The following is a 14,798-nucleotide window of genomic DNA, read 5'->3' on the forward strand; positions in this document are numbered from 1 at the left end:
TGTGTTTGTTTGAGCTCGCTAGCTTTCGCTAGCTTGGACTGGACTAACTGTCACTGTAATCCTGTGTTTGTTGCACACACGGACTAGCGTTAATGAGACTCGCCTACACTAACCCCGACTAAACGATTCGCTAGAGGGGCTTCGCGAGGCCCCCCAAAATCGGGCGGACTGCTAAGACCACCTCTGTCCGCTTCGCCTCTCCTCACTTCGCCCCTCCCATCTGCTTCTTCCTCGATTCCACAACCATTTTCAAACCCATATCCCGCAAAATTCAAAACAAAAAAATATGCAGTCGTTCCATTTTTCAAATCCAGATCCAACCTGCAAAATAGAACCCAGAAAACCGAACCCAAAAACACACACACACACAAAATCTGCAGTGGATATAAGCTTAAATCAACGATGGGATTGACTGAAGGAAAACCAAACCCAGAAAACATGAAACTCCCTGATTGCAAACCTTCTCCATCTCCCACTTTCGAGGCAATCACACATGCACCCCAACCCCAACTCCTAAATTTTCACTTTATTTCTTGCTATGTGGTTTGATTTTGAAGGTTTGCAGTAGATTATGAAATTGTGAGAGGAAGTGAAGAGGGAGGGAGGGAGGGAGGGAGAGAGAGTCGGACAGGATAAGGAAAAGGGAAGAGACAGGGGAGAAAAAGAAGGAAATGGTTTGACCAAAATAGGCAGATTCTAGAAAACGAAAAAAATAAAAAATAAAAAGTGAATTAATTTTTATTATTTTTATTATTCTGTTTTTTAGTCCGACACTGCACCAAACGCTTCACTAAGCTAGTCCAGCTTAGTCTAGTCTAAGCCAGTCCAGCTTAGTCCCTGCAGCTAGTCCAGTCCGAGACAGTCCGGTGCAACAAACGCACCCTAACTGTATTAGGTTCACTGGATTGAGGTATTGAAGCAAGTCGGTCTGATACACTCCGAATTAGTAGGCAAGATCCGTTTCCCTAAGGAAGACCTATTTGTTGACCAAGAAAGGGAAACATATTCATACCTTGATTAGGAAAGTATCTTGAGTATTTAGGAATTCCAATCATAACATAATTGATGGCATCCCAATCTTCATCCTACAAGGAAGAAAGTATTTTCTTAGAATTTACACTAGAATTCTCCCAGCTTTACAAGGATTACTATCCTTAGACCAATTCCAATGGTTGGCGTTAAAGCCTAAATTTGTAGCCTATAAAATTTAGGTTCTAGCCAAGAAACAATTTTTCCTCTTCAATGATTTTTACTTAAAATTTTAGTTCGAGATTATTACAGAATGATATTAGCTTAATTCGGTAACTTTTTTAAAAATAAAATTTATATAGATTATTCTAATTTATTTTTACAAACATTTTAAACTAAAAATATTTAAATTCCGATAAATAATAAAAAATCACTAAACCTATGAAAGAACATAAAAAACCGTACAACCTACCCCATTATTAAACACAAATACATAGGTGGGTAGAAAGAAAAAAGGAAGAATTGTATGATGAAAGTGAATGTTGTGTAGATGTTTGAACAAGTACATAAGTATTTATAGAGTTTTTGGGTGAATTTTGATTCAAATAATTTTTTTAATTGTTTTAGCTGTTTAATTTAATTTCTAGCCATTTGATCTCATTGTCGATCTTTGCCGTTCTATTTAATGTATTTATAAATTTGAATTTGAATTTGAACCGTTGTATCAACCAACAATTCAACCATGTGAATTGTCAAATAAAAAAAATATTCTATTCGTCTTTCTACAAGTGGCCGATAACGTCAATAATTAGTTTCCATCCATTATCCTTATACATACTCCAAACCTTGGAGTAAAACTCAAATTTTAAGTTCTAAACTTACCCCAACTTGGTCCAACTCTTGGGGCAAATATGAGTTAAAACTTAAAACTCATTTTTGGGTCAAATTTAGCCCATGATTCATCATGAGTTAGTGGGGCTAACCCACTATATATGCATATTTTTTTTAGTACTTATAAATTCTTTGAATCCAATGGTTAAGATCTAATTTGATCAAATCCAACAGTAAAAAAAATATCTACTAGTCCAAATTTAAATCTAACGGCTAAATTAATTAAAAAATCATATTATGTGTTTCATATTCTTTTGTACTGTTTTACGAGTTTCATGATATCGGTTTAGTGATTTTTCAATATTTATCGGAATCCAAATAAATTTTAGATTAAATGGTTCATAAAATTAAGTTAGAATAATGTACATAATTATTTTTTTTAAAGTTACTTTAAGAAGAAAAATTAAGAAGAAAAAGAATTATTCTAAATTAATTGTTTAACAATCTCGGGCTAAAAGTTTAACCCATAAATATTAGAAGAGAACAACTGATTTTGGGTTAAAACCTAAATTTACTGGGTTGAAAATTTTAAATTTTAACCCAAAAGTTGAAGATGATCTTAGCTCATTTTCCAACCTAAATTTGTCCCAAAAATAAGTTTTAACCCAAAAAGCTTTCTTAGCCTAATAATCTACGACATTGATATTTAATCTAAATTTGCTTATCAAATTTAATGTAATAGTAATTGTATCAATCCGTTTTATTGGTAAAGATTCAACGAAGTCACTGGTGAAGAAGTATCACTCTCCACAAGTCCATATCTCTACGTTTAAATTTGACCGGACTTCTTTCTTTTCTTTTCGTTCCACCTCCGCCACCGTCTCTCTCTTTACGTCTCACTCTACGACTACCACCGATCCTCCACCATTATCTCTTCCGTCGTCTCTCACTTGAAGTTTGAAGCATCGCCATCGTCTCTGCCCTTCTCTCATCCTCATTCCTCATTCAGACGCTCTCCCTCAACCTTACCTGAAATTTGAAAGAAAGGTATGAGTTTATTTTTGGGGAAAATTATTCAAATTGATTCGGGGTTTCAGTGGAAATTAAGGATTTGTTAATGCATGATGAGTGAGTTAAATTCACAGGGATTTGGTTATTTATAAATATAAATGGCGTCAGCCCCTTTTTTTTTTTTTTAAAACAATGAGAATTAATTGTGGGCTGTGGGCTCATTCAACTTTTAACGATATGAATTGTCTATTTTATAAGACACGATTCATAGATCATTTTTTGTAAAAATTTAATTCAATCTAAAATTATTTGTCTATTTAATTGTCACGATGTAATTTCGATGTTACTTAGAATGTAGTGTTCGTCGTTTCTTTGAACTCAATTAGATACTTCAAATATTTTCGATTTGGCTAATATTTTGCAATGATGATCTATAAGTTGCAACTTAAAAAATAGACAATTTGGATCGTTGAAATTCAATGTGGTGTGAACCACTAATTCCATTTTCTTTTATCCCTCCTTTAACACTATGTTTTGATGAGAGAAATAAACTTGGAATTTGAATAAAAGTCAGAATTAATAAATTAATATGCATCAATTTCCTTATTTGGATTCATAAGCATAGAAATTTAGAATTTTCATGTGGAAAAAAAACTTGGAATAATTTGGGACCTCCAATTCTCAAGTATAATTTTCATTTAAATATGTGTCATTTCCTAATTTTTATGATTAAGAGTTTAAAAATAACAAATTCTAAATTTGTTTGGACCCAATTTTACACCATCGGCTCAAGCGATCGAGGCTGTTGAGTGAGCATGGTTCTTAACCGTCAGATAAGATAATTATCTTTTAATAAATTATCTCAATTTTCTTGTACAACGAGATAAATAGGATGCAAATTATATCTTCAACTTGGAAGCCAGCAATGCAGTTCAATTTGATTTGGGATTCTCAGCATTTAGACGTATGCTTGGAGTCGGTTAACCATGCATGAAGGTTATCTTTTGGTTAATGGTGATATTTGATGATCACAAAAAGATAATGGTGCGGCATATTCTGAGTTGGGATGATTATTAGCACATAAGTATATGCTAATAATCAGCATATACTCCATGGACAAGCACGGCATGGCTTAAAGTGTTTTAGCTTTGGCAATGCATGTATTTGGACGTGAAGAAGGGTGTAAACATTGCATGGTTGTCTCAGGATGCTACGGGGAGAGTTTCAGTAGCGTACAAATTGGTCTGACATATGGCTATCATGAGTGGCAGACAAGGATCAGGATTAGCATCAAATCCAAGGGCCAATTTAAGGATGATTATCATGAATTTTCGAATGAGGTCATTATCGTCAAGGGAATTCAATTGTGGTCAGCAAAGAATACTTCACGAAAAGCACATGCATATCCAGTCCTATAAATACAAGACGAGTAACAACGAGAAGAGGACATCCAATTCAACACATAAATTGCCCTACGCATTCTCTCGCTCTATCTCAACAACCTTGAGATTTTTGTTTTTCCTCTTTTTGCCGACGCACCTTCAGTTTGGATAAACAACACTGTCAAGGCAACCGACGAACATCTTCAGTTTGGATAAACAGCACTGTTGCCGTAGAATCAGCCGACCGTGGAGCATCTTCAGTTTGGATAAACAGCACTGCGACAGGGTTGACTGGTTGCCTATCAAAGTTTCGTTCGAGCAGGATTTTTGAATCCTTATCGGCAAAGGTCATCTCGTTAGCCTTCTCGGCGAAGCGAGGTGTTACAAGTTATTATACTTGGCATGTTGAACGCCGAGTCGTTTATAATTGGTTATTTGCAAGTAGGTTTTAGAGTTTGGCATTTTGACGGCCGAACCACTTTCACAATCAAGACGTATATCCGTTTTGAATACTTGTGTCCTTATACTCTGGTGTCGATTCAGTGTGCTTATACTCTTACGAATGTAATCACAGTGACCGAATCCGGCGTTGACGATTTGTGAACTTCGCAGAACTAGTGGCTTTGTCTTCAAGCTCTAGAACCTGAAGGCCGAGGCGTTTTCCTTCATCGGCCACAGTCACACGATCGAGAAGTCAGCCATGCACTCAACGCAACATCAACAAATTTTACTCCTCGGCCGACGAGTTGGCATGCCCCGCATACAACAGAAGGACGTAGTTAGCTTACTAATTACTCGGTTTGCACGCCACGTAGGTTTAGTAGTTTTTAGGATCAACAATATCCAATTCCATTGTTCTTTAAGGTTAACCAAATAAGAAAATTCACAAATTTTGAAAATAAAATCCCGTCATTTTAAAATTTCTTAGTAATCTTAAATTTCTTTATCCAAACATAGTGTAAAGTTCTGTACATGGCATTTTAACCAAAATGGTGGTGAGATTAGCATAACTCTTAAGTTTAGCCTCTGAGATTTAAAATCAAAACAAGTGGTCCATCAGTTTGCCCACCGTCAATTATCTTGGTCATTCTATGAAAAGTCTCTGATAATAAGGATCAAAATGACAAATATACATTCAATTTAATAAACAATTGACCAAAATAATTTGACAAAATTGAGGGTGTTGTTGATACATTGGTCCTTATTTAAAGAAAAATTTTCACGAAATGATCAAAATAATTGACGGTTATAAACTCAACGAACACTTTTATTAATTTTAAATCTGAGGGAGTACCAATATAGGAAACCTTTTGGCTAAAAAGCCTATATACATTTCCGTATATGGATAAATTTGCCCAACCATTTGTGCAAGCACGCACACTCATCTATTTGCTCACCTACATTTAGCTGCAGCGTCTCCACTAAACTTTCTGCTCACTCATCTCTTGAGCCATGGCCACCGCGAGGGTGTTGACTGTTTCCAATACTTCCTGCTTACTCTCCAAAACGACGTCGTTCCCGGTGAAGCAGAGTCCCTACGGCACCAGCCTTTGCTTTACTAGAAGAAGAGTAGCATCGTTGTCGTCTTCGTCCAGGAGGTCCTTCAATTGCACAGCTATCTACAAACCCGAAGTTCAGATCAGGGAGGAAGGCCAGCCTGAAACCCTAGACTACCGGCTCTTCTTCGTCGATCGCTCTGGTCAAAAGGTTATCCTCTTCCCGTTTTCCATTTTCTCTTGTGTTTTGTTTGGATTATGAGAAAAATGCAGGATAAAAGTAAATAATGTGAAAGCTTCCCATATGTGCATATATGGGGTTATAATTGAGGGATTTAAATGTTTTTTAAATATATATGTTTATAGATATTCAATTTTTTCAGCTAATGGCTTGATATTAATTTCAAGTGGCATATATCATTTGCTTCATTGAGGCCTCTCTGTTTCAAAAATTTGAACTTGATTTTAAATTTGCAATTTTCCAGATTATGTTGTTTTGTTTCGGCGAGATTTGGGAAAATGGAGTCGATGAAATGAAATGAGACATTCAGTAACCACGTTAGGGCCTTAGACATGACTGATGGAATGCCCTGGTTTGTGCTTATAGGAATATGTTTATGTGTTTTCTTAGTTTGAGATTAAGTCCTTGACTATATGTGTGTAATCGTAGTTCGAACTTGTATTTAAACTGTGATGTAAATGTAATTGTGAAAGGAATTTCAAAATTTAGCCGACCCTACTTAGTGGGAAAAGGCTTTGTTGTTGTTGTTGTTGAGGTGTGTTGAGTCCTGGTTGGTCTCTACACACTAATTAGTTCACTTTTGTCTCAACTTGCTATAACAATCTGTTGGTTTATACATAGGTTTCGCCTTGGCACGACATACCTTTGCAAGTGGGTGATGGTGCATTCAACTTTGTGGTTGAAATACCCAAAGAATCAAGTGCAAAGATGGAGGTTGCTACTGATGAGCCACACACCCCGATAAAGCAGGATACAAAGAAGGGGAAACTTCGTTACTACCCGTAAGAGTTAATTTTTTTCTTTTCCTAAAGTTATATTATAGTGTTTGTTCTTGTCCTGGTGCTTGGATATGTTACCCGAATCAATATAATTTTGGGCTAAGAGTGCATCATGAATTAGACGCAAGCCACTGTTGGTGCTAGCTTTTTATTTATTGATTTACTTTTAAATTCCTTAAAGTTATCTTTTTGTGAATACCTTCAGCAAATCGTTCTCAGGTACAATATAAATTGGAATTATGGGTTGCTTCCGCAAACATGGGAAGACCCAACCCTTGCTAACGCTGAAGTTGAAGGAGCCTTTGGGGATAATGATCCTGGTATGCTTGCTTATCCTTGTTTTTTTTGCCGCTTTTTTTCCTAAGGCAAGTGTCACTTTTAGAAGAAGAAATAAAACATTTGTTTTTGCTACAACTTGTAGTTGATGTTGTTGAGATAGGCGATAGTCGGAGAAGGATTGGCGAGATTCTCAAAGTAAAGCCTTTGGCTGCTTTAGCTATGATTGATGAAGGGGAGCTTGATTGGAAAATTATTGCAATTTCGTTGGATGATCCAAGGGCTTCTCTTGTTAATGACATTGATGATGTTGAGAAGCATTTCCCGGTATGTACTGTTTTCTAACCAAGCACTATTAAGATTTCCATAATTACACACCACCATAGCCACCTTAATCAATGTATTTATTATTTAGGTGTTTTCAGTTTTTAAATTCGTTGTTACATGATATTTTTACTGAATGAGAATGGATAGTTGGTTACAATGTATCTATCTTCATAAACTAGATGAACTAAGTAATAAGTTTTTTTTTAAAGGACACAGTGTGTGTGTTGTGGTGTGAGAGAATTTTGTACTGAAATGAAGTAAATGATGATAAATGTTTTTCACAGAGACTGTATTTGAGGATACAATTCTTGTGGAAGACAACAACTTAAGGCATTGTTGTGCATATCAGATCTTATTTTAATTGTAATGAATCTTTTAACCACATTACCTTTGGATTTTACTAATTGCTAGCGATGTATGGTTTACTTCAGGGGACTCTCACTGCAATAAGGGACTGGTTTAGAGACTACAAGATACCAGATGGAAAGCCTGCTAACAAGTTTGGTCTTGGCAACAAAGCAGCAAACAAGGTAATTTTACAGTTACCTCTTCAGTTGCTATCCGAGAATCCTTTTTGAGTACTATTTTGTCTTGTTTTGTTTTTTTGTTTTTTAATTTATCTTGACTGCCAGATTACTATTTTTCCTTTCTCTCCTGATTGGTTCCTTTATCGATTCAGTCACTAGCTTTCAAGGGCCGCCCTACCCTCTGGCCTAGTAGCATAGTGCTTCTTGCAAAATGCAAGTGTTGCAAGGAGGCATGACAAGATTTGTCCAATTAAAATCTGATTTTCTGATTTCAAAGTCTTCAATATTTGCATCTATAATACATAATTAATATAAGAATGTCTCTTTATGGTAATTGGACTTGAGTGTAATAAGGAGTTGACTTAAAAACCAGCCAGTGGGATTGGGGTGCAGTCTGGAGGGTTTAAGGCAACGGTGAGGTACTTGTTTTCTATGCAGTTTATTTATTTCTGACTTTTGATACGTTTAATATGTCGGAGGAGTCAATATTTAGGAATAGGCACGCTTTAAACGCAATTCCACTCGGACTTGAATGTATTAAAGAGTTGACTTAAAAACCAGCCACTGGGATTGGGGTGCGGTTTGGAAGGTTTAAGGCAACGGTGAGGTACTTGTTTTATTTGCAGTTCCTTTATTTCTGACTTTTGATACGTTTGATATGTCGTCGGAGTCAATATTGAGGAATAGGCACGCTTTAAACACAATTCCACATGATCCACAACATGAAGGCGGTCGAAACATTTGACACAGGATACACAAATCTACCTTAGCTGGGGAGTAATTCCAAGTCTATTCATGCATCAATGTGGAATTAGTGGGTAGTAGTCATGTCATGAAGGAAAATATAACTGCCACGTAATTAGGTAGCGAACTTTGCTTTGGGTTCTAGTTAGTTTTGGGTTTTAGTGGTTTCTTCTTTTTTATCTGTCTTGTTTGAATGCAAGGTTTTATTAGTTTGACAGATGAGAATTATACCCCTAGTCTGTTTAAGCAATCATCCAACAGTTATGTGATTATTTCAGTATTTTGGAAGGTCAGGATTGAATAATTATTTAAGTAATGTAGGATTCTTGGGCTGCTATAACTCAAGTTTTAAGACTTTCAAGAGGATTTGACTTCAGATTCTTATCTTACTTATCCCCAACAAAATCATCTTTGCGATAGAACTCAGTGATCTACATTCCAATTTCATCCTATTTCTTTTTCTGAATCGTTTGTTGTTTCTTTTTATGGATAGGATTATATATCTTAGTAATTACCCTCCTAAGAGGCTTTGCGCATTGTTTTGTGCAGCATATTCATAAATTTCAGATTATAGACTTCTCTCTTTGGGTTTCTGCCCCTGGAACTTAAGTATTGATGCTCCAACTTCGACCTTATTACTTATTAGCTCATACTTTCCTCTATTTGTTGCTGGAAATTCGTATCTAGAGTTCGGTTTTATTGTGGTTCGGTATTGTCAGTAGTATAACACCTATTGTCAGAAGTTACCTTCGTCTGTCTCTGCGTTTGTTGTACTTTATATCTAATTTTAGAAACCATTTGTATGCTGAACAGGACTATGCTCTTAAGGTCATAACCGAAACTAATGAATCATGGGCCAAGCTTGTCAAGAGATCGATTCCTGCCGGAGAACTGTCACTGGCATAGATGCATTGGTAGAATTGGAATTCCAGGCGTTCATCATCTTGCACTCATGGTGATTCATTAGAGATTTTTCCTTTTGGAGAACCGGTGATGCTGTTAAATGAAAATATTGATTCAATGTCAATTTTTTCGTCACTCGGCTGGACTAAGCACGGTGAGTAATTTAATAATAGCTTGGTTTTGTTACTGGGCACTTGAGCTTATTTCTTTATACGGTAATCATGCTTGGTGCTTAAGTAATGGTTAATTTACCATGCACTTCTTTTATCTTTTGAGCTGTTCTGTTTACACCCATATTGCTTCTCTCGACACCCAATTTACTTGAACGCCTTTCTCTGGACACCCAAAATAATGTACTAATCTTCTAAGAAGACCCTTCTTTTACTTTCAATGAAATAATATTTCGTTAGACACCGATTTTCATTGTATATTGGTATGAAGGCTTTCTCTTCGATCAAAATAAAGATATGAAGGCTTTCTCTTCAATTTGGCAATTGCGCTTTTGTTTTAAAAAAATAATAATAATAATATGATTAGAACTGTGACTTGCAACTAAAGCAACTTAAGAAAGATTGGTATTTGGTTTAGCAATTTTTCTATAAGGAATGTTTGGTTCCTTCATCTGCAGTTTACATCGTAGTCGATTTATAGAACTTCGTATTTCTAATCAGAACCATTTATATCATATACATCTGTAAAGATTATTTTTACAAAATATCAGTTTAAACTAATCATTTCGTCAATCAATTTCAACAAATAAATAAACAGTCCATAATACTTTTACTAAATACATTTATTTTATTTTTTTAAATTATTTTTATAAGATAATTTATACAAAATAATTTATAATATTAATAATTTTAATCAAAAGTTTGAAATTTTATACGTTAAAAAGAGAACTCTCATCCCATTAAGGAAGAGGATTCTTTTCGGATCCACATTGTGGGGATCCTAAGGATGCTCACATTCTAACCGTTTATCGTATATTATGTGGTTAGTTTTTATCAGATATTATTTGTGTTTAATTTTAAATAAAAAAATCAAATGATTTTTGATCGTACGATACACGATAAATGGTTAAGATGTGAGAGTCTCTAAAATTGAATCCGGATAAGATCCAATTCCATTGGAAACCAATCTAAACCCTGTTCTTCCCTTGGGCTTGTAATAAACACACAAGGAGCGAGTTCACACGCTATTCCCGTACGGAATCAATCATCGTCTGGAAATAACCCCACGCTCTTCAAGTGCGCGTGTCATACTATCAACCCACTTTCCCACCCCATCTTTAATATCAACCTTTTTCCATCGTCAATTCTCCGATCGACTTCAGACACAGACAGATTGTACAACAAAATCCCCAAAACCAACCCACCCCAAAGCTCAGGTTGGATTTCGGAATAATCCCCAGAGTTCCTTTTCAAAAAATCCAAAAATCCCAGCTGTTTCAATGGCGGACACCACCGCAGCAGAAGAAGAGCAAGAAGCACCGCCGCCGCAGCCGCAGCCGCAGGCATCGTACTACACGGTGTTTCTGAGTATTATGAGCAAAAGGAGAACATGGGTATGTGTATTCGTGCTAGTATACGCCATCCTCCTAACTTCTTCATGGAATTTCCTCAAATCCTTGCTCTCCTGGCACAAATTGCAAGCCCAAGCGTCTTCGCCGTCGTACGGATGGCCTGCCCTTTACGCCTCGGTGCTTCTGGGGGTGGTTTTCGGGCTGCTTTCGATGTTCGCGGCGCTTGCGGTGATGGTTCCGGCGACTCTGGTGACGTGGATCGCCATCGTGGTTCTGCTGGCCTTCTTCGGGAAGCCGAGGAGGGCGTTGGTGGTTGACGGGAGGAAGATTACGAGAGAGATTGTTGGGATTGTGATGAGGATTTTGTTGAAGGAAGGGAATTTGGTAGCTGCTGGTTGTGCTGTTCTGGGGTATTTTGCACTTTTTAGGAGGAATGGGGAGTGAAGTGATTGACTGATTTGGTTGTTGGGGGTCTTTTTCTAATTTGTGAAGATTTCAGGGATCTGGGGTTTTGGATTTTGTAACATAACATTTACTTGTTTTGATTTTACTGTGGCATCTGACTGTTAATTACTTCTTGTGTTTATACATATCCTTCCTAAATTTAGCAATTTTATGGCCAATTTATAACAACACAGAAGCTGTGTGTGTTTTGGGAACTTTCGAATAGCATTGAAATGGTTTGGGCAATGGAAGTTTGTTGATTTTGTTGTGTCTTTCTTGCCTTTAAAGTTTAAAGATATCAAACTTAGAAGCTTCCCCAGACATAGCCAACCCGACAGTATAAAACTGCTTAAAGCAGGAGGAGGGGTTGACTTACAGACTACCCAGTAATCAGTAACCAGCACTCTGTCTGTGCTTGCTTGCTGTTTTTTGGTTCCCTTAAACTGAACCGCCTGATTACCAAGAGATTACTACCGAATCATAATGTGAGGACAAAAGTGCCCGATGACCAACCGAGGACAATTCCAGTCCGGTAAACCCTAGAATATCGAATGCTAGTCAAGTTTACACTATCGAATTCAAGAAAACCGTCCTAGAACTAGGTACTTGACGTAATATCGGAGACGGTTTGTTGTCCTCGAAGTAGGCCCAAAACTCTTGACCCATGTGCCGGTATTCTACACTAATCTAATCTACATTCAGGAAGGGAGAGAGCTTGATGCCAGAATGTAGTGGGTTGAAAAAGAAAGCTCTAACCACTAAGACAATCCATCACTTGCAGATGAGAATCATATTGATTCTAACTTAACCGATAAAAATGGTATATTTATAAAATAAAAATATATATATTAGTAATTATATCATTTCCCTAAGCTTAAAGCTTCACTGCTTGAGAGCCGTTGAAAGTGCAATGCCATTAGTGCAAATGAAGTAGGGAATGATGCCGACAGGCAATGGAAACTTCCATATGCTAGCTAGTCATAGCATGTCACCTGTCTTATGGCAAAGCATCTCATCCTTTGGCCTTTGTGTTTGGTAATATTCACTCTTGCCTCAATGGCTCAAATACTTGCCAACTTGTCACGCGCATACACCAGTACAAAACACTGTAATGGTGAACAAATTACATTACTGCAACTTAATTTTGTTGTTAATTTTATTTTATGAGATGAATTGATTGGTTGAGGATGATACGATCAGTGGCACACATTCCCTCAACTGACAGATCAACATGTGTGCGAGCACGACTAATCCTAATATCTTCTTCACACGATTTTAGATTTACAAATGTTATGAGGGTGCATAGATATAGAGGTGCATTTGGGTAAGGTGGGTGGATAGTGTACTATTATCACAAAATAGTAACCTCATCGTCAATATTTTTTTAATTGTGATTAGGTTTGAATACTAAGTTATTTTTTTCATCCTTTAGTATAAATATATTGTTGCCTTTGTGTATATAATATCACAATAATGTGACAAGTGATAAGTAAAAATCGCCCATCACAATTATTGTATCTCATTGAATGTTGATTTTTATATATTATTTTATTTTGTTCTTATTAATCAACAATTTCATCTATAGCTAGACTGACCCTCACGAAATGCAAATACTAATTTGTTACGAATTAATCGGATTAAAGTTATAGGGTTATCATTCGCTTGAATCGAAATATCTGCAAGATTTGGATCACAACTTGTATTGATTAAACAAATTGTTAGAATTCTCAAGGTAACACGGCGGAAGTTATAGATAAAAGGGATACGAATTGACACACCCCGACCGAAGTCAAGGCATGCTGGCCGTCACGTGAGCGTGACGTAACCATGTGCGCAGTGCGGAAGCGATATTTTAAGGAAAGTACGAATAATTCAAAACCAAATACCATAGGTTCTAAGATAAGTTTAAGTGTGAATACACAACCAGAGCACAAGGTCTAAGTGCAGTCGAACATAAGATGTACTAATTTACAACACTCGAAGATAATCCTACATGAGTGATGGTTTGTCAAAACTTCAGCTGGAAACCTCGAGATCCAACAACAAACGCTACCTAGAACCTGGAGGGGCGCAAAACAAAGTTGAGTGGGTCAGCAAAACAAACTTCTTCAAAACCTTATTTTCTCTTTGAATATACTAACCCCTCGCCGTAAAACAAGTATAGTTTCCCAGAAATAAAGTATATATTCATATACGTACTATATCTCAAATCATGCTAGACAATATGAATGTATGTCATGCCAAAGTATCATAACTGAATGCTCGTTATCTCTAAGTGAATATGATGGAATAACATATAATCAATTCAGCACTCGGCTATAAACATAGTTCATACTCTTTCATTATAATCAACTCAGCCTTCAGCTGCACATATAGCTCATAATCATCTCATCACATCATGTATATATATGTATATCTTGCACACATTCAATACCACCTCACATGGTCTGCAATTCATCACTATATATAACATAATATGCTTTAGTGCTACAATCACGTGAAGACTGTGCGATAAATCGCGGGTCACCTACGAGTCGAACCCACTAAAAGTGGTCTATACGACAGGACTGTGCACCTAACTTGGATCCAAGGCGAGCATGCGGTGCAGGAGGTGAACATCACGTGAAAGACTGTGCCCCTAACTCTGGGCGGGAGCACTAATATACGTGTGCAAGTGAATGAGCTCTTAATCATATCTCAATCATAACCAACATCGTATCTCATCATATCTCAATCATAACCAACATCGTAGCTCAATCATCTCTCAATCATAACCAACATTGTATCTCATCATATCTCAATCATAACCAACATCGTATCTCATCATCGTTACCAGTATAATATACTCACATGTAGCTTCCTGGGCCTCCTCAGCACCATGCAACAATATGCATAATTATAATAATGCACATACTAAAATATGATGCATATATGACAGGATAATTAAATCACATTTCCTTAAAATACGTTTTCTGGGAAAAACGTCAAGCATACATATATATATACTGAAAAATAACTGCCCACTCACTGATAAGTAGCCGGTTCGTAACCCCCACGCCTAGTTTGGTTACTTTCGTCCTCGGTATAAGTCTCACCTATAAGAGAATAATTATACAAACATCATTTAAAAGCACATACACAACATTCGCTAATAACTTCTCATATATTGCTCAATTTGGGTATGTGAATATACCACCATGACCTACACGACGTCACGAACACGTAGCAATTTTTAGAACCCGATTTGGACACCGCACGCCCCCTCACGCGCCACTAACAGCTCGGCCCACGCACGCGCGTCGTCTTCTTCCTTGGGTCGCCGGACTGGTTTCGCCGGCGGTGGGGT

General features: G+C 36.8%; 2 protein-coding genes across 2 annotated transcripts; both read left to right on the top strand.

Moving 5' to 3' along the window:
- The first annotated feature begins 5,488 nt into the window (after positions 1 to 5,488).
- On the top strand, positions 5,489 to 9,903 carry LOC103426140 (soluble inorganic pyrophosphatase 6, chloroplastic-like). The gene is made up of 6 exons (XM_008364231.4): positions 5,489 to 5,900; positions 6,552 to 6,712; positions 6,929 to 7,029; positions 7,131 to 7,312; positions 7,744 to 7,842; positions 9,397 to 9,903. The coding sequence occupies exons 1-6, from the start codon at positions 5,646 to 5,648 to the stop codon at positions 9,487 to 9,489; spliced, it is 891 nt and encodes a 296-aa protein (XP_008362453.3). The 5' UTR covers positions 5,489 to 5,645; the 3' UTR covers positions 9,490 to 9,903.
- A 231-nt stretch (positions 9,904 to 10,134) lies between these two features.
- Positions 10,135 to 11,619, top strand: LOC103426139 (uncharacterized). Its single transcript, XM_008364230.4, has one exon. The coding sequence runs from the start codon at positions 10,937 to 10,939 to the stop codon at positions 11,450 to 11,452; it is 516 nt and encodes a 171-aa protein (XP_008362452.3). The 5' UTR covers positions 10,135 to 10,936; the 3' UTR covers positions 11,453 to 11,619.
- The last annotated feature ends 3,179 nt before the right edge of the window (positions 11,620 to 14,798 follow it).

This window comes from Malus domestica, chromosome 17 (assembly GCF_042453785.1).
Source record: "Malus domestica chromosome 17, GDT2T_hap1".
NCBI classification, from domain to species: Eukaryota; Viridiplantae; Streptophyta; class Magnoliopsida; order Rosales; family Rosaceae; genus Malus; species Malus domestica.

Coding starts and splice junctions, on each gene's coding strand:
- LOC103426140 (XM_008364231.4), top strand. CDS start 5,646: ATGGCCACCGCGAGGGTGTTGACTGTTTCCAATACTTCCTGCTTACTC. Junction 5,901..6,551: donor TCGATCGCTCTGGTCAAAAG/GTTATCCTCTTC, acceptor GTTTATACATAG/GTTTCGCCTTGGCACGACAT. Junction 7,030..7,130: donor CTTTGGGGATAATGATCCTG/GTATGCTTGCTT, acceptor TACAACTTGTAG/TTGATGTTGTTGAGATAGGC.
- LOC103426139 (XM_008364230.4), top strand. CDS start 10,937: ATGGCGGACACCACCGCAGCAGAAGAAGAGCAAGAAGCACCGCCGCCG.